Here is a 24,888-nt window from a genome sequence, read left to right on the forward strand (position 1 = left end):
ATGAGAATGAAAGATCTGATGTGTGATCAGGGAGCAATATGTGCTTCCTCTAATTTTATTTGAATATCATAGACACATGCATGCATGTTCAATGTTCAACTTTTACAGGACATTATTTTGCATATGTAAAATGAGCCTGAAAAGTGTTTGGACACTTTTCACATTTAAAAATATGTTTTTTTGGCATTATATAAAAAAAATATGTGCTACTCCTTTTTTAAATTTTGAACATTATATATTAAGAATTTAAACAATAATTTGCTCTCCAATACATTCATAGGGTTTTAAGTGGCAATATAGCTCTTTATCTAAAAGCAAAATATAGCAGCTTCTTTCTTTCTTTCTTTAAATAGGATAGAGGAACTTTACAATCCAGTGTTACTTTAGTATCATTCAGAAACTATTATAACTTGATTAAAATTTTGAATGTTTTAATAAAAAAAAATTGATTTAGCAAAATAAACAAAATAAATTATATATTATATATATATATATATATATATATATATATATATATATATATATATATATATATATATACACACACACATTTTTAAATTATACAAAAATAATTTTATATATAATTTTAAAATGACAGTATACAGTATATATATATATTTTTAATAATTATATTAAATATATTTAATAATTATATAATATGCAGTATAATATACATATGATTATGACAGTGGACTAGGAGAAAACTAGCTGGCTCTTATGAGCAGGTAATATCTGAGAGACAACAGCAATAAAATTAAGAAGCTCCAAAAAAGGATAAAATATTACCAGCAAAAAGTGTAACCATAATTGTATATTGTTTCCTTGAAATCTTGTCTAATTAATAATATCCCCAATGACATTTATGTATCACAGCAATAAGCTAAGCGGGAAACAATTTATGTCGCCTAAAGCTTTTTAACAAATCAATGCAACTATTTGTAATTACTTGTTTCGCAAGATTAAAAATGCTTTGGCCTGATCTCTGTCTGCTGTTTAGTGGCTAACATGACCCCGTGCATCCCTCATAAAAAGCAACTCCTCATCATCAGCATTCATTTCCATCAAGAAATCCATATCGCTAATGTTTCTGGGATTTTAATGCAGTAACAATTTATAGCTGGTCAAATGCAGTTACCTAAATTGCTGTTGGTAAAGGACAGTTTAACTGTCTCTTTTTAATTAGAAGGTAATTTAATGTGCGAGCTGCCGTGATAGTGCTGCTCATTATGGACTTCATGACGAGCGTTCGATAACAAACAGCGCAAATATCTGCGTCTGTAATCTGATGAAAGACACTCAGTAATGTGCTGAAACTGATAAATGCAGTTCAGTTCTGCCTGATTTGAGCCTTATCTTTGCATGTCATATGTGCATATATGAAAAACAATTATGTGTAGCTTTATTACAGTGTGCCCATAGCAGCACAGGTGATGAAAGATGCATATATAATTCAGAAACAAACTGCATTTTTATTGCTTCTGTATCGAGTGTCTTAGACACTGAGTATAACGGAATAGTCAGCAAAGAGAGAACATGAAGATTTTAGATTAGAGCAGAAAAAGCGGGAATTATAAAACGAAAACGAAGACAGAAAGAACGAATTGTGAAGATTTACAGGCATGATCATGATCTAGTGTGTGAGAGAAGCATGACTATGACAGTAACTGTCTGCTGGAGGACGAGCAAAGATGGTTGCGTTTCTGTTAAAAGGATTTGCATGAAAAAAACTAGCTTTATTTGCTTATAAGCTGTGCTTTTGAGTTTTATTAGGCCATAAAGAAAACTTTGATGATTTGTCAATAAATCTTCTTGTTTTTAGTGAACCTGTACACACAAATCAATATTTTTATTACTGTTTGCATGATTCATAGACTTTCCTCACAGCACACTTTTTTCTTCATCAGTATATTTACTGGGAAACAAGACAACTATAACTTAAAACAGTGAATTTAAGTGATATTATATATATAAAAAAATATAATTGTTGTGAATCATGTACCACACTAGCAAAGTTTTTGTTTCTTCTTGTTTTAAACAACCCCTGTATCTTGAATTAAGTCTTAAAATGATAAAAAGAAATGTACTTCAAATCAAACTTGCACATTTAGTTTTAAAACGTTCTGCAAAAGACATGCACGTATTTTCCCTTGTGCTCCAGAGGACGTACACCTGCCTTATAGCTAATCTAGACCAGAAAAGCAGGATCTTTTTGACCGTATTAAAAACAGCTTAACGCAAGGAAAGAGGGGAAAGAGCGTACAAAACTCTTCAGTCAATGATAAGACAAATCTGTTTTCTATTTTACAGTTTTTAGAATCCAAAAACGGTGGATTATCCCCGGATCCATTCCCTCCCCTCTCGCTCACAGATGTCTGCGAGTTTCCGTTTTTTTTTATCCTCCAGAAAAAGCAAGGATTATGAAGTCAATTACATTTGCAGCACAGTTCGCTATTGGAATACATACAGCAGTAGCTCATTTCTTTGTGTTTTTCCGTCTGTTTTAATAGTAAATACAAAGCAGTTGTGATAAAGCAAACATGATGATACAAACAGTATTTTTTTTGTTCTTTGAAAAGAATCAGGAGAAAATGAGAGGACACACAAGCTATAATGTGGTGTATGTACAACCTACTTCAACATGAGCTAAAAGAGTAGAGACAGGAAACAGTTTACCGCGTGAGAAGCAAAATAAATCGAAGAGATCATATTGAAGCAAGCCGATAAAAAAAGCCTGAGGTTTGGATTGGTTTAAAAGAGAAAAAAAGAGAGACCCTCATGATAAACAAGCTCTGATTTTTATATATATTTTTTTTAAAATCTTTTTCTTAAAATAGTTTGCTACATTTTTAGACTAAACATGCAAGACATATGACTAAGTGCAACTGAGTGAAATGTTACATCTTTTTCTTAGTTACTCATTCCCTATAGGTTTGAACTGAGGTATGCATACTAACAGTTTCTCATGCTGTATTTCTTCAGTAATGCCGAGCTACACATGCGGTGAATGGTCTCATCTACCTGCTCAAGAATAACAATCAGAAACAGCCCTCAGATGAGCCCCGAATCTGTCCCAATGCAGCTGCCCGGATGGCTCCATTCATTTCAGTGAACCCTTTTCATCAATAAGAAATGCTTGGATAAATTTACAAATAGTAGTAACTGCCATTAAAGTACCTTGTACCCAGCTTATTGGTTGACAGGAGTGTTTTTTAATATAAAAAAGTAATAAGTTGACAGACACTAAAACACAATCATAGAGCATTGCCAAGGTTAACAAAAGGACATCGGGAATCCCGTTTCGAATTTACAAGGTAAGTGGCATACAATCTTTTCAAAGAATAAAATGGCAAAAAAAAAAAAATCTAAAGTATGAGAACAAATGAAACTCTCATCATTGTGTGGTCCAGTTTAAAGTTCAGTTCACATTGTGTTATGCAAATGTTTTCCCCCTCCTGGATTTAAATTTCCTGTGACGACAGTGAACACAGTCCTAAACTCTTTCATCCATATCCTTCTCCTTTATAGCCATCATTTCCTGATAGAACACTCCCTTTTTTTTCCCTTTTCATTGGCCTAAAGACAACATTGCTTTGATTTGGTCGTGTGTTGGTCTCGATCTCTGCCTCTCCTCTACTATTTTGGTCACAGGCAAAGACATACAGCTGCCCATCGAACAACCCCTTTGGCTTTTTTTTTTTTCACCATAATAAGCCCGACACAGTTTCAGACATTTCATAATTTTTGCGTCCGGCCAGTGCGGGGAACACTATAAGGATATTTGGCCTTTCTTTTAGCTATTGCATGGAACATAGACTATATCAAATTGTAGTATCTTGTATCTTTGGTACTCACAGATAAGAGACATAAACATCAACTTAAGTAAAAACAAAGTGACAATAAAAGTGGAAGTAATAAATAAGAACACAGAAAGTGGTTGGTTGCAGTCATTCGAAAAACAAAATGCAATCGATTTGTAGAAGCCTAATCTAAAGTCTGTTCCCAAAATTTCAATCTAAGATAGCCGGCAACAGCAGCTTCCAATTAGGAGTTGCTTTCCGGGTTCAAATGGCCTGCGTGGAAACAGCCCTGTCGGAAACAATTGCGTTGTGGCAAGAATCAAATGGTCATAGTGGGCTACCCCAGTGTCGTAATGCTCAGTGGTCATGGCTGTTCCATCAGCCTCGGTTCATAATCCCTTTAACGTTTATCCCGTGTGTAATTATTATCATGTCTAATAACGGAGGCTGAGCCGGTCATTGATGTGGTGAAACTGATATTGAAACTAGAGGGAATGCAGTTTAAAGTAATCTAGACGGTCTTTGAAATGACAGAATTGAATAAAAAGGCAAAAAAAATGAAAGTTTCATATATGCCGAAAATAACGTTCAGGAATCACGATTAGCTTTTGTCTAACAATCCTCTCCCTGGTGCTTATTTCAACATTTTTTGACATTTAATTTTGCAATACAGATGATGGTTTCGATCAGCGATTTGGTTGACGCTAACGTGCATCACCACAAAGGGGATTTTTGAAAGTATAATTTCAGAACGATAAACGTTAACCTGCGTTGATTTCTCTGTCATTCATTCCACGTGAAAATTAAACTTCATTGGTGCGTGGAGAGGGAGCCTTCATTACGAGTAGTGCATTTGCAGATGGACTTCATGAGCAGGAAAGATAGAGTGTGTGTGTGTGTGTGTGTGTCGGCACGCAAGGGCAATGTGACTGCAAAGTGGCGATCCGAAACGCTAGGAACAAATGACAGAAAAATACTACACGGTAATGCCACATTCTGTTTCAATTTCAAAAGGAAAGAAAGAGGGAAAAAAGAGAGCATGAGAAGCCTTAACATTCATCCAGTGCTAAGCACACCATTACTCCACACCATTATTCATGAGGTCTGATCAGTTACCAAAACAAACAAACCCAACAAAAAGGATATATAGCTAACAGCACAGAATAATGAGAGGACACTACTTTTAAATTATTTGCCCAGGAACCCTCAAAACACCAGACAGAAATCCTCCAGCTGCGATGACAGCGAATTTAAAGGAACAGTGCACTTCAAAAAAATGAAAAATCTGTCATTTAGTCATAATCATGTTGTTCAAAAGCTGTACGACTTTCTTTTTATCCATAAAAACACAAGACGACATTTTAAAGAGTGCACCAGCTGCTCTTTTTCATGCAATTACAATTAATGCGGCGTGGAGTGACATAAAAGCATCATAAAGGGGGTCTTCTGAAGTTGTAGATAAATTTGGGTAAAAAACAACCCAAAATCTAAGCCACCATTCACTGAAATGCTTCCCTTTGTTTGAGCCGTGAGCAGATCACAGAGTCGGTGAGTTGAACTCGAGAATCAGTCAGCTTTGTTTTGAACTACAACCGATTCACTAAAAAGATCCGACTCAAAAGAATGATTCGCTCACCGTTCACTCTCAGGGAAAGCAATAGAGTTCACTCTTCATTTTGTGTTTCACGAAAGAAAGTCACACGGGTTTGGAACGACATGAGGGTGAGTACATGACAGAGTTTTCATTTTTGGGTGAACCGTCCTCTTGAGGAAATCTGAAGGCAGAGACAATGAATTAAAGTCACATACGTACACGCACACTGTGAGTGGCACGCTCATCGAAGCGCTAATGATTTGTGTGTGTGTGTGAGAGTTCGTGATCAGTGTTTATGAGTCTTTCTCAGCTGTGTTTTCATGTCCGCTCTGGTCTCAGTGACACTTTTGCCAAAAGGAAGTAGAAGCAGGCCCCAGTACCAAACGTCTCTTTATCAGGAGATGAGTAGAAATTTACGCATCTCGTCTTTAAACCGAAAAGTAGAAACAAATCAAAAATACTTCCAAATGGAATAGATTTTCTTATCTCGTATTTTGTTTTGTATTTAATGGCACTAAGAGTAAATCGGAACATTTTAATAGCTGTCAACAAGAGGATTGTGAATCCAGTCTTGGGCTTGCTATATCTGGAGTGGTCTCGCAGGTGACCGCAGTTAGTATGGCCTCTTCGGCAGAGGACCTGGGAGAAACCAGGCTTACAGCATGTCCTCGTGACCGTGGTCGTCCTCGTAATCTCTGTTGTGGTCAAAGTCTGGACTGTGATTGGCTGTCGTCACGAGGGAAAGGGGACCTTCGTGCTCCTCGGGGTCCAGTGGCTCCTCTTTTACGCTGATATGATGCCTGGCAAAATAAAACGGAATAGGAATGTTCATATATTTTCACAAAATACAAAAACCTCCATTATAAAAAATAAAAATCTATAATAATAATCTAAAAAAATATTATTAACATATATAATTTGATGTATTATAAAATGATAATAATAAAAGAATAAATAAATTATTCTTAATGAATAAATATTTTTCTTTCCTTTAATTTGACTTTTTAAGCTGAATGCTTTGAAGTGTCGTTTTTCAGTTTTGGGTGAGGTCTATACAAATATGTTTTAAAAAATTAAAAAAACAAAAAAAAGATACATGGATCTGCAGTACCTAGATACGGAGCCCCGCACATGACATATCGTGGCCACAACATATTAAATTGTTCACTCATTTTATTAAATCATGGCCACATTGTACTAATTTGTTCGAGGGAACAAATTAATAAATTGTGGGAACAAATTTTTAATTTGTGGCCACGATTGAACTAAAACGAGGGAAATGATTAATAAAACAAGAGACCAAATTATTAATTTGTGACCCTGGACCACAAAACCAGTCTTAAGTCGCTGGAGTATATTTGTAGCAATAGCCAAAAATACATTGTATGGGTCAAAATTATCCATTTTGCTTTTATGCCAAAAATCATTAGGATATTAAGTAAAGATCATGTTCCATGAAGATATTTTGTAAATTTCTTACTGTAAATATATCAAAACATCATTTTTGATTAGTAATATGCATTGCTAAGAACTTAATTTGGACAACTTTAAAGGCAATTTTCTCAATATTTAGATTTTTTTGCACCCTCAGACTCCAGATTTTCAAATAGTTGTATCTCTGCCAAACATTGTCCTATCCTAACAAACCATACATCAATTGAAAGCTTATTTATTCAGCTTTCAGAGTATGTATAAATCTCAATTTCGAAAAATTGACACTTAAGACTGGTTTTGTGGTCCAGGGTCACATTTGTGGGAACGAATTGTTAGTTTGTGGGTATATTTTAAGTATATTTTTTATCCCCAAGTCAAGGGCAGGGCTCTGCATCTGGACAATGTTGTGACAATACATAAAAAAAAAAAAAAAAAAAAATTCAATATATATGGTATAATTGTATCAGTGCAGCCACTACCATCTACTGGTTAAATATCTAAAAATAAAAGACTAGTGTAACGACCAGCTGTTTCTATAATGAAAGACTAACAGAGGCGGCACAGCAGAGCTCCTGATAACTCCACTTCCCTTTAGTTCTTCCAGCACCGGGATACCTGCCGGCTTTATTTTCCACAGCTGGCCTGACAACAGGGTTTTCACTTTGAATTGATAAATGAGGGAGATTAACAACGTGCGACGTGGCGACGAGAGAATGGACTGCGGCGAGCGAGCGGACGGCCTGTCAGCTTCCCGGTGGCGTCGGATCAGTGCCGCTCCGCGCGCTCCTCTTCTCGCTCGTTAACATGCACAACCTGTGAGGCGGGTCTCTAGAGGACGACCCTGTGCAAGGTTCCGTCATTAATCAACTTCAAGCGAGCAACAAAAAAAAAAAAACACAGGCGCACAACACGGTGACCAGACAGCGCGGCGTATGCTTTAAATACACGCAAAATTAATGCAACTTCTAACCAAAGTGTCAATAAGGGGAAGAAAAGCAGTGGCGGGGAGGCGTGCGAGACGAGAGGGGAAGGGGGAGGCGCTGACGACGGGGCCCAACACAAACGGCTATGATAAGAAACAGAGCCCTTACAAGAATAATAACGCTGTCAGTTGTAAACAAGGCAAAACATGAACCCCGGCCCACAGTCTGGGCACAGGATTGTCCACAGAGATGAGATCTGCCAAATTTCTCATTACAGAAACACTGCAGGAATAGAGCGCCAATGAGCCAGCGCTGACTCTACTGGGGAAGACGACCAAAACCGAAAGGAATAAAAGGATAAACATTAGAAGCAGCTGTGGCAGAGCCTTTAAGTTAATTAGTCTCACATGGCAAACTACAGGTTTTCGCTAAGACTTGTTTGGCAAATGTAATTTTGTATTTTTCCCATCAAACAACCTCTACTCTCTCCACGATTGTTAAGAAAGTAGCCATGCTAATGAGTTATCATATTTTGTGCATGAATAATAAGAAAACTCTCGCCATTGTATTGGTTTTAGATCAAAGCGTCTCCATGTATCCCATGGCCTCAGGTTCTCAATCTCTAGCTGGAGGGCAAACATGAAATTGTTATTAATATGCAACTGAGCTGCACTCTGCTTTAGCCTTCAATGTAATTAGGACTGAAGCATCTGATTGCAGGCATCTGCAACAATACATACAGGTGCAGACACTATGGAAGCCCAATTGTTAGACGTTATTAATTATGACTCTGAATCATAAGAGAATGTATAATACAGAAACATTAAAGCTAGTATATAGCGCTCATATTAACAATGTACTCGGGTGTTTACCCCATAATTACAGGCCTGGTTTACCTCGTAGCATGTTAAGACAGAAATAATTATATACTTGGGGCAGCAATACCATGTAATCATTTTAATAGTTGACATTCATTGACTTGAAAGATGGAATTTATATTTGATTTCAGAAAAAGTGTTTTGTGTTTTTGCATTTGCATCCAAAAGGAATAAAAAAAAAAAAAATGTTTTGTTGGAAAAAAAGGTTACTGCTTAACAAAAATGTACTGTGGTGGTAGCATGTTAAAGTGACAGTGTCAGATGATAATACCACAGTAATGACTGTTTAAAATATACATATTTCATAGCTTTTACATGGTAATCCAACATAGTTTATAGAAATGGAATTACCCTGGTAAAACAGATGTATTACCATGGCACCATTTTTTCAGATAATGTAAACAAATTATGTTAATTAGAATATTCTGAATATATGCATTTTCCTTTGTGTTTATAATAATGGCCATACATGCTTATTTGATATTTTAATTACAATTATAAATAACTCATGAATTGTTGCATTGAAAGGTTAAAGATATAATCTGCCCATCTAATTTCAGCTCGAACATTTGAAAATAATACGCTTTCCCTGCCTCATCTATAAGTGACAAAATTGTTTTATTAGTGAAAAAGTTATTCACCGAAATTGAAACGCAATGCCCTTGATAACATGATCCATAAATCTGGTTAACTTAATAAAGCTCAGTGCGTTTTATGTTAATGTTTTATGTATGCTCGTATATTCTCACACTTTGTACGGCTCGTGTTTGGGGCAACATCTTTACTTTTGAGTGCGTTAAGTCGGCAAATGCCTGGAGAGGTGAGAGGCAGACGCCTCAGAGCAAGCACACCCATCCTGTCTCTCTGTATCCTGCGTATGGGGCAGGCCTGCAGCTATGTTACCTGCCATTAGCACTTCTCTCACGAGTACATTACCGCACTGCTTTTTAAAAAGAAACGATTTGCTGATATTTCACAGAAACTGCAATAAATCTCGCCGAGCAACAAATCACCATTCTGTCCTCCAACATCTGGAAACCATGTTGTCTGCACCATATTATTTTAAGCTTCAAACAACACGGCGGTCCCTCCCATACAACAAGTGTATGGGGAGCTGTGGTTTCCAGCCCCGACCGCAGCTCAGCTACATGGAAATCTTGGAGCAGTTTCGTCGAGGCTAATTACGACCCCCCACCCCCCTCCCTTCGTTGTTTTACTCTTGACAGCTCGCAGAGTTTTCGGATATGCTGCGAGTCCTGTCTGGCTGGAAAAAGGAGGCCAGTTCTGTCATCTTCTATTCACCACTTTTGTAAATATTTAAACAAAATGGAGGCAATAATTAGGGAAGAACTCGGCGTAGTACGCCGCACACTATTGACCCGTAATAAAAGCGAGTTTAGAAACAACTTCTCGAAATAACACGGAGAGACACTATTTGCTTTACAAGCTCCCCCAACACTGAAACCTGCCAAAGGTGGGGTTTCCTTCTAAGACTGCATTCACAATTCCTGCTTCCTCTGTAAACTGCAGTTTTCTATATAATTTCACAGTTGGCTAAACATCTACTGTAATGTACATCGAACCCTACTATGCGTTCCGAGACTTATTTTCAACTCCTAGTGACCTGGTGAAAAATTTCCACCACCTAAGCCACACAAGCGTCGCCCTGCATGCGCGTGAGCCTAATGATTCCTGGACATCTCCCTTTTACCTCGCGCCCTTATCTCAGTCACACACACATTACGAAGGTGGGATGTGAGCCACTTACATAGCTGGCAGGGGCGAGCGTCCAGGGCTGCTGTCACTACCGTTGCTGTTCCCGTGGTCCATGGCCCCATTCATTTCCTCTCGGATGGCGCTGGCAAGCGAGTTAAGAGTGGGACTTCCGATGGAAGCGGTAGTGTATAGAGGTATGTTGTTCTCTGCCATTGAAGCCTAAAACAGAATGGAGGAGATGAACTCTGTGAGACCAATTCCTACAAAACATAGGAGCGTTCAGTGGCCTTCAGCTCGTCCAAAATAAATAACCATTTTATTCATTTGCACACTTCAATTCCTTTTAGAACCTATTCAGGCGTTTTTAAAGTCATAATGATGACATGATGTGTGTTCAAATGAATTTAGCCAGAATGTAATAATTTTTAGACAGTTTTTACACAAAAAAGACAGGAAGATGAAATGAAAAGAATGCAGAGTGTGTACCTGATAATTACTTATTTTTATATTTGCATCCTCATAGCGCCATAAGGGCATCATGGAAACTGAAGTTGTGTCACGCAAGACTGTCACCTTATAAACCAGCTAAATTTTCTAGCAAGCTTTATTGCTATTTTTCATTAACTGTGCACAAAATAATACTATATCGTGCAGTCAATGACTGGATGTGAACAGCAACTGAATAGATGAATAAATAAAACCATATAAATAATATGGATGAGGATTGGATGCTGCAAGATTGTGATTTTACCTGGAAGGCTGCAGAAAGAGCGGGACCATATCCCAAAGTGGTATGGATGTTCTTTACTAGAGCTGGACTTCTGTAGAAAAAACAATACAAACACACATTCAGAAACAAGTCATACTGTCACTGGTCTACTGAACAGATTGATTTTACACTGAAGTCAGTATTTAGAATACAATCTGATTTCCAATGAAACTCAATAGTAAAATCAATAGACGGCACTAAACTATCAAAAGCTGTTTGACACTAGAGTTCTGTCCCAAAACTAGCTGCCTGCTTGCCTACTTCACGTCCACTGAAAAGGCTGTTCCAAAATAATAATGCTGCATTCTAAGATTATGCTTGTTTTGGGCTATTTTTGACCATTTTTCACATTCTTTTTTTCCAAGAGGCTTTTTTTTAAAAGTATTTGTTAAAGAGTTATAAGCCATGATTCAAACCTACCAGCTACATGGTCAATCACAATATTATGAACTTTCATTTAAAAAAAACAAAACTGTGTTAATGAGGGCAAGAACTACTAGTATCCTATGTAGACCACCGATAACAAGGAAGCTTGCTCAGTTTTGGAACAGAGTTTATGTGAATTTGACTCACGTGAGTCATTTCATATATTATGAAAAACAGAAATGACAAAGGCATAAGATATGAAAGGCTACATACAGGATGAGCGAGCACACAGAGGCGGAGCATGCAGGAAGGGGGCAGGGCAGAGGGCGGTGCTTACTGTACAAGCAGCTCATCACAGCTTTCGTCGGCTGCATGCTTCCTGGGGCGACCTCGTTGTATGTGGCGGACGCGTTTAAACTCTTCGTCGTCTACGGTCCAAAAGGACCCAAAGTCATCCTCAACTCTTACAAAGCATTTATGCAGCGAGAGATTGGTGCGCACGGCACCCTGGGATGGGGGAGAGGGGCAGCAAGCAGCCAGATGTGGATGTAGCAAGACAGACAGAGACAGACAGACAGACAGTGATAGAGAAAAGGATATGAAATGAATAAATGGATAAGCACAAGCGACTAGGGGTTATGGTGCACACACCTAACACATCACTCACATACGGGCACAGAGACGCACGCTAAAGCTAGCAGGGGGTCAATGGGCGGCACAGCACAGAGACAATGACATGGAGCCCATCCATCAACACCACGAGACACGGGTTTGGTCAGTCATGCTGCTCGGGGTGGCGCTGGAACACCTACCCGCTGATCTTTTGTGGCCTTCTCTTTTGGAACTCTAGCTCGTCGACAGTCCATACCGCCCCTTTAACGTTCTCTACCCGCACAAAACACTTGTGAAGACTAAGGTTATGCCGCACTGCGTTCTGCAGTTGGTGTGAGAGAAAAAGAAGGGCTATGAGACACATTTTTTCATAGAACCCACATTCTCTTGTATTGTTAAGTTGTATACATTTAAAATAAATGAAAATTATAACATATTAAAACTTGTTTTCAGACAGTATTTCAAAAAACATGTTTCCCCCCACAGTGTTTATTCAATATTTTAAAGTTATATCTCACTTAATATACACTACTGTTGAAAGTTTGAGATCAATAAGACTTTTTTTAAAGAAATGTATACTTTTATTCAGCAGTGATGCATTAAATTAATTAAAAGTGAATATTACAAAAGATTTAAATTTCAAATAAATGTTGTTCTTTTGAGCTTTCTATTTATCAACAATTTCTAAAAAATGTGTTACTCTTTCCAAGTGGCTGTTTTCAACATTGATAAGTGTGTTTCTTGAGCACCAAATCAGCATATTAGAACAATGGTAAAGAACAAAGTAATGGCTGCTAAAAAATCAGCGCTGCCATCACTGTAATAATTTACATTTTAAATAGAAAACAGTTGTTTAGAAGTGTAATAATATTTCACAATTACTGTTTTTGCTGTATTTTGGTCAAATAAATACAGACTTGGTGAGAATAAGAAATGTTTCATTCTTTTTCTTTCTTTCAGTTTTTGCAGAGTAGTTGCTATTTTCCAAAACACTCCCTATACAAAGAAATGCATTGATCAAGAGCCAGTTGTAGCAGCACCTTGGACTACCAACAAAATTCCAGACTGCACAAACAGTCTGATAAACACGACTCTTTTGCAGTTATGACTTTAGCACTGTAGCTGAACAATGAGGGGAAGGGATGTAATTCTAACATGCTCTGCTTGCGTTCTTATAAATTACCCTTTCATCAGGCCATTTGTACAACATGCGGGTGATATTTAGTAAATAAAGCCCTCATTGATTGATGGAGGCCAATGCGGGTGCCTACTCTGGCGCTTTATCATTCAGCTCTAGTAAAAGTCACAGATAGTTCATCATTTTCTGCCTCAATTCAAAAACGGAAACTGAAAACGCTTGAGTTAAATGCCAATGCTCAACAAACTCTTCCAGGGGAAAACATCCTACTCAAATGACCAGATTTCCCCTTAAAGAGGTTGAAATTATTCCAGAGAAAACCAAAAAACACTTTCAAAATAAATCCAAATGAAGAGAGGGTCTCTTCCAGAAACTTCTAAGGACCATTAAGTAAAATAAATCATAGGTTGGGAAAAAAATGCATACTTTCTCTGGGTAATTTGAACTTGTTGACTAAATCTCATTGGGCGAAATAGCATCAGTTACACCAGTTTTTACATGCTTTCTTTGTGTATCTCTGGTGTTGTTTGGAATAATTCAGATTTTTTTTATGTTCATTATGTTATGATATCTTAATATCTGGGAACAGAAATATGTTTGTCAGCAGTAGTTTGCTTAAAGAACTAAATTATAAAGTGGCGTCTAAACGTCTGTGAACACTAGTGAAAATATTTCTGTTTTGCATTATTCATTACTTTAAGTGCAGCATTATATTTGAATGACAAGTTAAATAAAAAAACATGAATTTCAGTTTAAAAGCAAGAACTTGACCGTCTGTCACATTTTTGCTTTAATTTGATTAGTGACTTTGAAACCATCTACTCTTATTTTTTTCCCATGCATTGTTCTTTTTTCTTTTTAAAGTTCTAAAACTTTATGTCTAGGTTTAAACTTGATTTAGATCTATAATGTAGTCAGACCTTTTGGATCCCACTGCATTTCCTTTATTCATATATGTTTGTCATGAGCTAGGAAGTGTGTGTGGTCAAACAAGAGAGGTGTGCATTGAATTCTGGTGGTCATTTTCTATTGTCAGGAGTCACTGTGAATCCAATAGTTCCTCCATACATCTTCAACAATCAAGTTTTTGGTTTTTTAGTTTCTACCTCATTCCATGGTTTTTATTCAGTCAGATTCATTATATATTTGTGAAAGCAGGAAATAGAAAACAAGAATTGTTAGATCACCTTCCACGTTGCTGCATTGCGTCTGAAATATGCAAACATTCGCGTGAACCAGTTGTAGATCTCATTTAGTGTTAGCTGTTTTTCCGGCGACTCTAGTATTGCCTGGAAAAATACACCCACACACACACACACACACACACAAATGCTGATAAGCAAAAAGCAGTTCCATTTCCGTTCAAACCTGGAGCAAAAACAAAGTGAGATGCATATGGTATGTCAAGTTAAAGTTGATCTGAGGATGCATGTAAAACAGCTCCACGTTTTCCATTCTCAAATAGGAGCTACTTTGTTTACTGAACGCTTCCTTATGCAAATGCTCCAATTTGAGTACATCCTTTTCCGCTAAACGACCAGAACAAGAAAAAAAAAATTGTATATAGCCAGATTATAAAGCGGCAATTATCCCGGGCCCAGATTAATGCCCGTGTGATCACAGATTACCGGTTCAGGCCTGATAATTGACTGGGCATCTCAAAGACGCCCCCGTTCCTACTGTTGTGTGAAATGAATTCCGTAATAATCACATTGGCTGTAATACTTAATCAAACGAAATTGTTATATATGGGCTTTTTTTGCCCCCTCTATGAACAGCAAGTGCTCTCACGCTCATTTGCAGATGGTTAATCTTGAGCTCTGCTCTTAAATTGCATCTGAAATTTAACGGCTGTGGTAGAGGGTGTTTAGGGGTTTGACTTTAAAGAAGTTTGTGTTAACGTTGAATATTCATACTGCAAACATACTGTTATACATATGTAAAATCTAAAGTGTAGATGTTCAATTAGGTGGGTTAAATATGTGATGCAAATGTGGCTGTGTTCTTACCTGTCGTATTAGCGAAGCATATGTGAAAGGAGGTCGTACTTCAGCATTCATGTAGAACTCTTTGTTCTGGACAATATCTGTTCACAAATACCAGACACAAATATTAGGAACTGAACTAAAGAAACCTGGTCACACTTTACATTATATTACGTTAAATGAGATGCTATTTAAAATTCTAAAGTATGTATACATCATGGCAGTATTTGTTGTACTGATATTCATTTTTACAAATAACTGAATGACAGTAATAAAATATAGTAATATAAATTCTAATGAAAATCAACACTGAGAATAATGAGTATTAAAAAAATTAAAAAGAAAGAATATATCCAGACATATTACAGTAATGAGAATTTGTGGGAAAAAATGTGTTTACTTGCAATGAATATGAAGCAAAAAAATACTTTATGGTCCTAAAATGAGTGTCTTTTTTATTGTCTATAATTGAATATATATATATATATATATATATATATATATATATATATATATATATATATATATATATATATATATATATATATATATATATATATATATATATATATTTATTTATTTTATTTTAGGGTGAAATGTGACCTGCACATATTTTCTTAAGATTTACCCTGATCCTAATGATTCATGCATTGTATATGTCACAATGAAGCTTCCGAGCAATCTGTCTGTACCTGGAGATATGGGCATGTTGTACTTGTCCGAGTAGCGTCTGCGCATGGGACCAACACTGTGCAGGCTGGTGGGGGTGATGACGGAGTGGGTTTGTGAGAGTGGCGTGAGGGGGGCTGTCGGGGTGGTGGGTGTCTGGGGTAAGCTGAGGGGCGGCGAGGCCTCGGGAGCCGTCTTGGACAGGGTGACGTTAGAAACCAGGTTCAGCTGAAAAGAACAGAAAGAAAACAGGGCACAGCATTGTTAGTCACAGCTGATGCCTGCGGATGCTAATTGTTAACACACCATCCAATCAATCTTTGCACCGCAGAGGAGCATTGGTGGCATGTTGGTTTGTAAATATTTGTAAACACCATGCTTTCGCTTTCCGCGTCCATCATTCTGTGAGCAAATAGCGTACATCCCCCTGGTCGCCTCTTTGTTTGGTCTGCTGGCGTGCTCCCAGAATGCTTTGCTCGCTCTTTTTGCTCTCGGGCAGCAGTAGCAGTCTTGCTGGCTGATGGAATGAGTTTCTCACAGAGCCCTAAGAGGCTCCTAATAAGCCGCAGACAGAGAGAGGTCAATCTACACTAATTACAGCCTCAAATTGTATTGTAAGGACCCTAATTAGTGGCTACTTACAGGGGTGATACTACGATTAAACGTCACATCTGAATGACCCTCATCAGCCCCATGGTTTGGCATAAGATGGTTCTTCTGGAGAAATAGTTTCCAGAGAAACACTTTCTTCCTCCCTTTATCAAGTGGCACAAGGTGGGGGGCTAGTAATAATGGCTATAAGGTAAACTAATTAACCAGCGGGTTAGTTAAGGTGCAATCTCGCTTCCAGCGGCTACGCTGAGTCGTCAGTGTCACATTTCCTCTTCTATTGGAGTGGAAAATGCGAGCCTGACCCGATGCTCCTGCTATTAATTTGTAGGAGATGAGAAAAAAGCTAATGACACATATACATATTTCCCCTCACCAAATTCTAATTGCTAATTTGCCATAGGAGGCCTCGTTACCAAATTAAACATGACTTCGACTGCGGTCTACGACGAGGGAGACCGTGCAACGAATGCAAGGACAAACAGAGAGGGGCAAAGAAAAAAACAATGAGAGGGCACGCAGAGGTGGGTTTTTCGTCATGCGCCACAATCGCCCACAGATTGGGTGAGCAAATTAATGAAATGTCAAGGCTGTCAATTGCTTTGGAGGTATCAGATGTCTAATTTTGTTCTATAATGGCGCCGTTGACAGTGCAGACGACGACGAGGCGAGTGAAAACCAACAGACAGTGTTTAACATCTAACCCCCCGCCACGCGGATACGTCGCAGGCCACGCAATTACCACACACCCTATTAACGGTCATTACCATACAGATGCTCCGTTTGATAGACAGGTACATAATAAAGAAATTTGAGGGCTGACAGTAGCTTCATCCTTGACATGTCATTGTCTTCATGCCTATCTAGCCTTTTTTGCTTTTTTTGTGGCTAATTGGTTTCTCTCAGTGTTATAAATGTATATTTTAAAACAGATAGTTCTGGTCCTAGATGCTGATAAACAATAAACAAATCCAGTTGTTTCAAAATACACCATATAGTACCAGTTATGATACCAAGCTTCTGTATAGAAAACAATGTTTTAAAGAAAAATTATAGCTTTGAAACGATAGATTTAGAAGAATTAGAATACAGATTATTCTTTATATTTTTATTAAGACGACAAATGTGTTGTTTGTCATTCGCTTTCAACTTTTCGTCCTAAAGAAAAATACTTGCGAAAATAGGTGGGCGAACAAGAGACTTGGTTTGGGCCAGAGATTTTGGATAGTATGGTCAACCTGTGTGTGCACACCAGCAAGCTTTGTTATCCATATTCCTCATGCACAAACAGCAAGTAGCCTCTACAATAGCCCAGAGAGGCGAGTAATGGCCCTCCTTTTGTTTTCCTGTACCATTTGTGTGCTCTCCAGTACATCTGCAAAATGAGACTTCAGACGGAAAATAATTAAATGGTAATTGGTGATCTAATTATACTGGCTTTGACTTGCCAAGCTGCCATGGAAAACAGAAGACAAGCTGCTAAAAAAAGCTCAACAAACAACAACAACAAAAAAATCTGCAGTTTAATTATGGACAATGAAAAGGTCAGATTGCTGATGAGAACGCTTAGTGACACCTTCATTCGTAAACTCGTGATCGCACATGTGCACGCACAAACACATAAACAACTGTGGCCTGAGGCAAAATCTCTCTTAAAATGAGCTGTTGATAAATATGAATGTTACTGGGGCAAGATTAATGAGCAGAATATCAGACCGCAAAAACATGTAATTTGTTTATGAGTAAAAACGTGAATTGAAAACTAAACACACATTCCAACATTAGCCAAGTAAATGACCAAATTTGCAAAGTAAATGTCAAGGCTTTTAGTACAACAATGCCGTTGATACTAAATGGAATCTGTAAACACATTTCAACTAAGATTTCACTGAGGTAAATAAAGGCTTCTAATAATAAAGCACACCTCATAAAAAAGTATTTATTTGTAATGGTCCTCCTCTCTATTACAAGCTGCTTCCCCTCAGTCCCGTGGGGAGAGGTAGCAGGCTAACAACACTATCAGTATCTGAGACCAATTTTCATACACAAGCATCGCCGTGTCAGATACCTCTGTACAAATGCTAATCCAAACAATCAGCGTGTGACAGAGGCACATCTCCATTGAATGAACTATTGTCACCCGCTGTCCCAGGACACCGTCTCTGGGCTCCTGAGCACCACGGGGCCCCTGAGCAGTAAATAAATGATCAGCGTTCTCAGCACACCGAAGAGAGGAGATCTCTTCGATCAATGATCGATTTTAACTTTTGTAATGGTTTGTGAACACGTGTTCTCAATTAATTATAGTAAAAATCTCTGAGGGATACGTGTTTAAGTTTATTTAACAGATATAACCTAAAACATGTTCCAACAATGTTGGAAATTCTTAAATAGGAATGTGAGAAAAGAGGTGCAATGTGGTGCATCCAATTTGAAAAAACAAACTGCACAAATTTCATATATTTCGGTATGTAAAGTATGCATGTATTAGAACTAATGACTAACATTTGCATTTTTTATTTAAAACTTTATTTATATAAAAACTTATTTTTTTTATTTTACATTTCACAATTTTCTTTAAGAAGAAAAGTGAAAGTGAATGACAAACAACTCTGTGACCAGCATAACACCAAAGCATGCACAGATACACACTCTTAAATACAGTATATCATCTATGCACATTTGGCATTCTATTTTCAACGTACTATCAGTTGGTGTTCACTAAATTTAATCTCATATGCTATTTACAGGCAGTATGCAAATTGGGACATGAGTCAAGATGCTGAGATGTCAAGAGTGCTATACTCACTGGCTGTGGGGTGGGTTTGGGCTCTGTAGACTTGACATGAAGATGAGTCATCATTGCTTGAAGACGCTCTTTGTCTTTCCCTAACTTTAATGAGAAAAACAGGAAAAAATTCATACAAATTAAAATTAAAAAGAGAAAAGATTCTGACCTTTTTAACTGCATTTTAGTGTACCATTCTCTCAGTTATCAGTAAACCAAATAACCCATTGTGGAAGGACATCTGACAAACATGATTATTCTTGACAAACATGTATTCAAAGTATGACCTTTACACTTGATACAGAAACACAACCCTAAGGGTTTATTAGCCACTGAAAATGAACACACAAGCTCTAGCCTTCAGTCATGGTTACTTCAGCCAAAGTGAAGCCACATTAAACATTAGAGGACCTCTCTGACCTCCACACACACTGATCTAGACTGCATTGCCCCAAAACACTGTAAGCCTAAATAGCATTGGCAGCAATGATCTCTAAGATCTACTTAGGTTTATGATCATTTTGGGGGCAATGCAGCCCAGTTCTGCTCCTCTCAGCTGCCACTACTTCTGAATCTATATGTGTGGCCCTTTCTCTCTGCTTTGGTGCAGTATTGAAGAAAAATGTAAAGAATTTATTGTCATAAAAGACAAATTTTATTTGTACTAGCAAGCATTTGAACAGAGCATAAATGTATGGACAGATGAACATGCAGATAGAGAAAGATCATTGCACTTTGATGCCTGGGGTGAATTTGTCTAGCATGAATAAAGGTGTTGCACACACTAGGAGATGAAAATATTGATCAAAAATATTGAGCTGGATTTGACCTCAAAGAGCCTGCATGAGCACCATAGTTCAATGTGTTAACCACTGCACAATAACTCCGGCACTTTCTAACGTTCTCTGCCTGAATCTAAGAGAGTAAAAAAATGGCAAAGCTTTCAGTACATATGACCGTGATCATGATCGCTACACTGCTGGTAACTGTGCCCGTTATTATGGTGCAGGCTGGTGGTTTGATTCCTGTTTGGCTGCTAACCTCAATGGTCCATCTTCCTTCTCCTCCTAAAACCAAAACTTCCCATTCATTTTCCATACATCCCGATCTCTGTATTGCCATTTACCGAGTATATGTCACGATTAATGTGTATTAACAAGCAATGCAATACAATAAACAAAATGAGTCAATCAATTCACTGAAATGACTGGTAGCTCACCCACCATTGTTGGTACGGCTGGATTTTTTTCATAAAGTGTTTTATTGTGGTGCCAAATAGTTAAAAGTCATAAACGACTTTAAAACCCAGTAAAAGTGGAAATGTAATTATCTTGTGAAGTTAGCCCCAGGGCACTCCATATATCTTTGCCTGGCTGTCATGCGAACATAACACATTTTTAATGACTGGTTACTCACAAATGTACAAAATAATTTCATTTTTATCCCTCCCTCAATCTCTGAGCTGCTACTTGAGAGCAAATGAGCGAGAGAGGGAGAGAGAGAGAAAGAGAGATAGAAGCCGCAAACTTTTGAAAAGCCAGAAAAGGAGATGAATGAGGAGAAATGAGATGTTACCTGCAGTTCCAGCTGTTGAACTACTTGCATCTGTACCCTGCACTGCGCCGTGCTCCTGTCATCCAAGGCATGTTCATTATTCAGATGTCTACAGAGTGAGAGAGAGAGCAGCCTTCATTTTAGTACCATATTTTACAGCCATCTATTAAACATTTGATAAAACTTTCATGGTAAAATATTGAATTACATTATCTGCACATTCTGCAGGGCAGTCATTTATTTCTCCATATTGGAAAAGTCAAAATGGCCCGAGATACGCACATACTAAAATGATAAAAAGTAAATAAAGCCAATGTCCACACATCCACAAATATCAAATTCCCCAAACACAAATGAAGAGTTCTAACAAGATCTCTGTATTACCGGAAATAGAAATGCTCTTTACATGCCTCATGCATAATTCACGAACTGCCCGTTTCCACGCAAACCTACAGAAACCAAGTTGAGCAGACGAGAGAAGCGCCTCGCCAAACTTAGGTGAAAAAAACGATACTGTGAATCGGCAGACTTGTGCTCCGCAAACCCTTTTAAAATTAAATGGATTCTTCTTATTTTCAGTGGCTTCTGCAGTTAATTATGTCATCTAGATTAAGAGAACTCAAATGAAGCCAGGAGGAAAAAGGCAAAGGACAACAAGGAGAAAAGAGATGGAATCTGTCATAAACTTGAATTATGAATATAATTATGCATGATTATTTTATACCGCCAAGACCTTTTTTTTCTCCCCCGCACGTTTATAACTAATCTAAATAAGTAGCTGGCCTCGGCAAAGCGGGCCAAGCTTTCTTTTTTTTTTTTACCTCTCCTTTTTTTGTGGTGATTTATATAAAATGGTGGAGATAAGACTCACGAGTGAAGGAAATATGATTGGAGGATTTTTATCAGCCCTCGCATGAATTATGGTTTGAAAATGCTTATGCAGGGGCATTTCATTAATCATTTAATCATAATCCGTGCAGGATGTTTGAACTGATCTCACAAATACCCTTTCATTTCACTACTTCATTATGCCCGCTAATGGATCCAATATATTATATATATCATAAATTATATCGCATCTTCGCTGACCATGTAGGTCACTGTCACCAGGCAGAGGCTGGTGGAACGGAACAGTAGCATTTTCCATGTGCTCGTCTTCCCAAATGCACGTTTACTGTCCTCTGCCGCAAATCAAAGTGTCGTGCCCGGACCTGAGCAGGGGCCGAGACAAGGGGAGCCAGAACTGATGTTGATGGCCTAATAAATTTGGCGAGGTGGCGTGACATGATGGCAGCGGCGCCATTATTAAGAATAAAGACAACATATGAGCACAGCTGAAAATACATGTGGGGAAAACACACTCGACAACACTTGTGACGGAGAGCGATTTTGACTTCGGAAGTGGAGCACTCAACCTTGAAAGGGAAATGATCTAAACGTGTGTCAAAACGGACTCTGTTTTCCTTCAGAATGAGCACATAAATACCACGTGTCTTTTTGAACGTTGACAGCATGTGAACACCTTTAAAGACATTCTGAATTGATCGTTTCGTAAAAATAACACAAGGATTAGGGACGGCGAGTGTTTTAACATGACCACGCTAAATCCACACCTTGTTTAAAACTATCTTGCGTCTGTTCTGGCTTCCAACATTAATCAACTAAAAACAAGCTGCTTTTGAAGTCAGGGAAGGTTGAAGAGGGATCATGTAAACATTTCAAAACAACCACCCAGTTTTCATTTGTGGAGAGATAAAATAGGTACAGGGCGTCTCGCATTTTCAATGAACGCGGCTGGACGTGACATGTTTTGGAATTCGTAGTTTGCGGCACCCCGTGAGCCCCCACTGCCTCTTTTCATCCTTTGTTACAGTGGACGTTTCTCTTTTTTCCCCGTCCTCTCCTCCGTTCCTTCTAATGACATGTAGAGTCACAGTGCATAATTAATAGGAAATGAAATATTCAAATGGCCCTTAATGCAGCCTCTCAGAAGAGTGTCTGGACAAGAGGAGCTCCGGAGAATGGCAGAATTGACGTTGGGAGAGACTATGAGCGCTGGCATGTGTCACTTTCTGGACTTCAAACGAAGGCTGTTTAAAAAGCTTTCTGGCAGGATGACAGCCCCTAATGTAAATGGCCACAATAAAACAAGTTAAATAGACATTACTTAAACAGTCAGCATTTTACATATCACTGAAGCTAGCTGTCCTTTAGCCCAGGTTTTAATGATGCTCTGGCAGGCTGACGCCCTGAAAGGTCTTTCTATTATAGGGACAGCTGGATGAACTATTGTTTATTCCCAAACACACGCAGCTGTTTCAACAGCTAAACATCCGTCTATTTTTCCTTATCTTCTCACATTACGTGAAAGAATTATGGCTTATCCACTGATTTTATTTACTCATAATGCTTGTCTTTGATGGGTAAACACACTTTCCAGGATGGGAAATACAACACACGTGTTTGCGAAAGGTAACCGTAAGCAGAAACCAGTTCTAAGCCTAATACTGTAGAAACTGTATGCAAATCACAATGTGCAAAGTGAATTTTAGTACAAGATAAACACCGAAACTCACACACAGGATGTCCTAGTGCTACTAGAGGGCAGCACTATTGAGTTTGACCTTTCAAATACCCCAGGTCATGGATGCCCTTGAACTCTTGTAAGAGTGTCCCAAGCTGCTCTATAAACCTCCCTGTCCCACTGGAAAAATGCACATTGGTTTATCACCGCTTCCTTTTTTATTTATTGGAAACATTATCATCCAGCACAACTAGGTATGAGATGTTTTCCTTTAAAGACATAATAAATATCCGTATGGTTTAAAACAACACCGCCGCACGTCATCGGTTGTTGCCTTTGGCTCGGCCTGCGGAGATCCATGTGACGTTAGCGCGCATCTCACCGTTCCTCGCCACTTCGCCCCAGGTGCCCGTCTTTAGCTACCCAGAAAACTCTTATCATCCAGCTAATTTACTCCCTGATTTCTGTTTATGGTTCTTCGGGCCCGTCGGGTGGAGGATGTACATGTGGGAATGTTTAGCGCATGGCTGGTTAACACCTTCAGCTTGCCAGCTGAACTCTCACCCAGCCTCGCTTTTTACAAAAGCGGCTTTGTAGAGAGTCTCCAAATGTTTTCTCAACATGTTCCAAGCAGTTTAGGGCAGACAAGAAAAGTAAACAAGATGTTGCCATGATAAAAACACTTGTGTAAACACTGCAGAGTGTACTTAAAGAAAGCACTTCTCTCTCGCTCTCAAGCTCGTTTTCAGCTCTGAAATGCTAATTTCTCTTATTTCAAAAAGCAAATGATGAATCATGGTTTTGGCCAATAGAAAAAAGGCAACGATGTGAACCGCAATCCAAAAACATACCGTAACAGATCCGCAGTTTAGAAAACTCCAGGGCAGCGAACGTTCTTTCTAAGCTCTCAGCGGACAGAGCGAATGCACTTCTTTACATTTTTCTCCACCGGTAAACACAGATTGGAGACAGATAATGTTATTATCTGCAAAATTGTTTACACAGCCTGGGCTGATTTTGAAAATGGCTTCAAATAAACTGGCAAGAGAAGCCCATGAGCTACGACCCTGAGAGAAACAGAGGTGGAAAATAATTAAAAACACACAAGACTGAAAAAACTGGTCGGAGTGCAGCTGTGGTTCTGCTTACCACACGTTTTCTCCTTCTTGGTCTCAGCTTGTGGGTCTTTGAGTCGGGCTTGTTTTAGTTTGAACTCGGGATAATGGAACAGTGTCATATCTTGTTTAGAGTGGAACTAATCCAGCCTGACACACACTCACTGATCTGCTGCCACACGGCACGTTTTCATCATCTCATCACAAACACACACATAGTGGAGATTAAGTGAGACCAGGTCTTCCTCAGAGCAGGGATCAGGATGAACGCTGTGTAAACCATGAACCTTTAGCCTGATCTTGGGTTTAGGTGTTATTTGGAGAGTATGGAGCAGTGTGTTGGCCAGTATAGACTGGACGTTAACAGCATGGACGGGTCAGGCTTGATTCAGTTGAGTTGATACATAGTGGGCAGGT

General features: G+C 38.4%; 1 protein-coding gene across 6 annotated transcripts in view; it reads right to left on the minus strand.

Annotated features, from left to right (window-relative positions):
- Positions 1–3,191: 3,191 nt before the first annotated feature.
- The window catches only part of LOC306845105 (forkhead box protein P1-B), a 179,730-nt gene continuing 158,033 nt past the window's right edge, over positions 3,192–24,888 (minus strand). For all 6 annotated transcript variants that reach the window (XM_079377683.1, XM_079377684.1, XM_079377685.1 and 3 more), the window contains 9 exons: positions 20,854–20,941; positions 19,300–19,383; positions 15,905–16,109; positions 15,237–15,313; positions 14,415–14,516; positions 12,290–12,411; positions 11,094–11,163; positions 10,395–10,561; positions 3,192–6,191 (listed from right to left, as the gene is read on the minus strand). In XM_079377683.1, the coding sequence (XP_079233809.1) occupies positions 6,047–6,191; positions 10,395–10,561; positions 11,094–11,163; positions 12,290–12,411; positions 14,415–14,516; positions 15,237–15,313; positions 15,905–16,109; positions 19,300–19,383; positions 20,854–20,941 (1,060 nt within the window). In that variant the 3' untranslated portion in view covers positions 3,192–6,046. The remainder of the gene's footprint in view (positions 6,192–10,394; positions 10,562–11,093; positions 11,164–12,289; positions 12,412–14,414; positions 14,517–15,236; positions 15,314–15,904; positions 16,110–19,299; positions 19,384–20,853; positions 20,942–24,888) is intronic.

The sequence above is a fragment of the Barbus barbus genome (genome assembly GCF_936440315.1).
Source record: "Barbus barbus genome assembly, chromosome: 25".
Taxonomy (NCBI): Eukaryota; Metazoa; Chordata; class Actinopteri; order Cypriniformes; family Cyprinidae; genus Barbus; species Barbus barbus.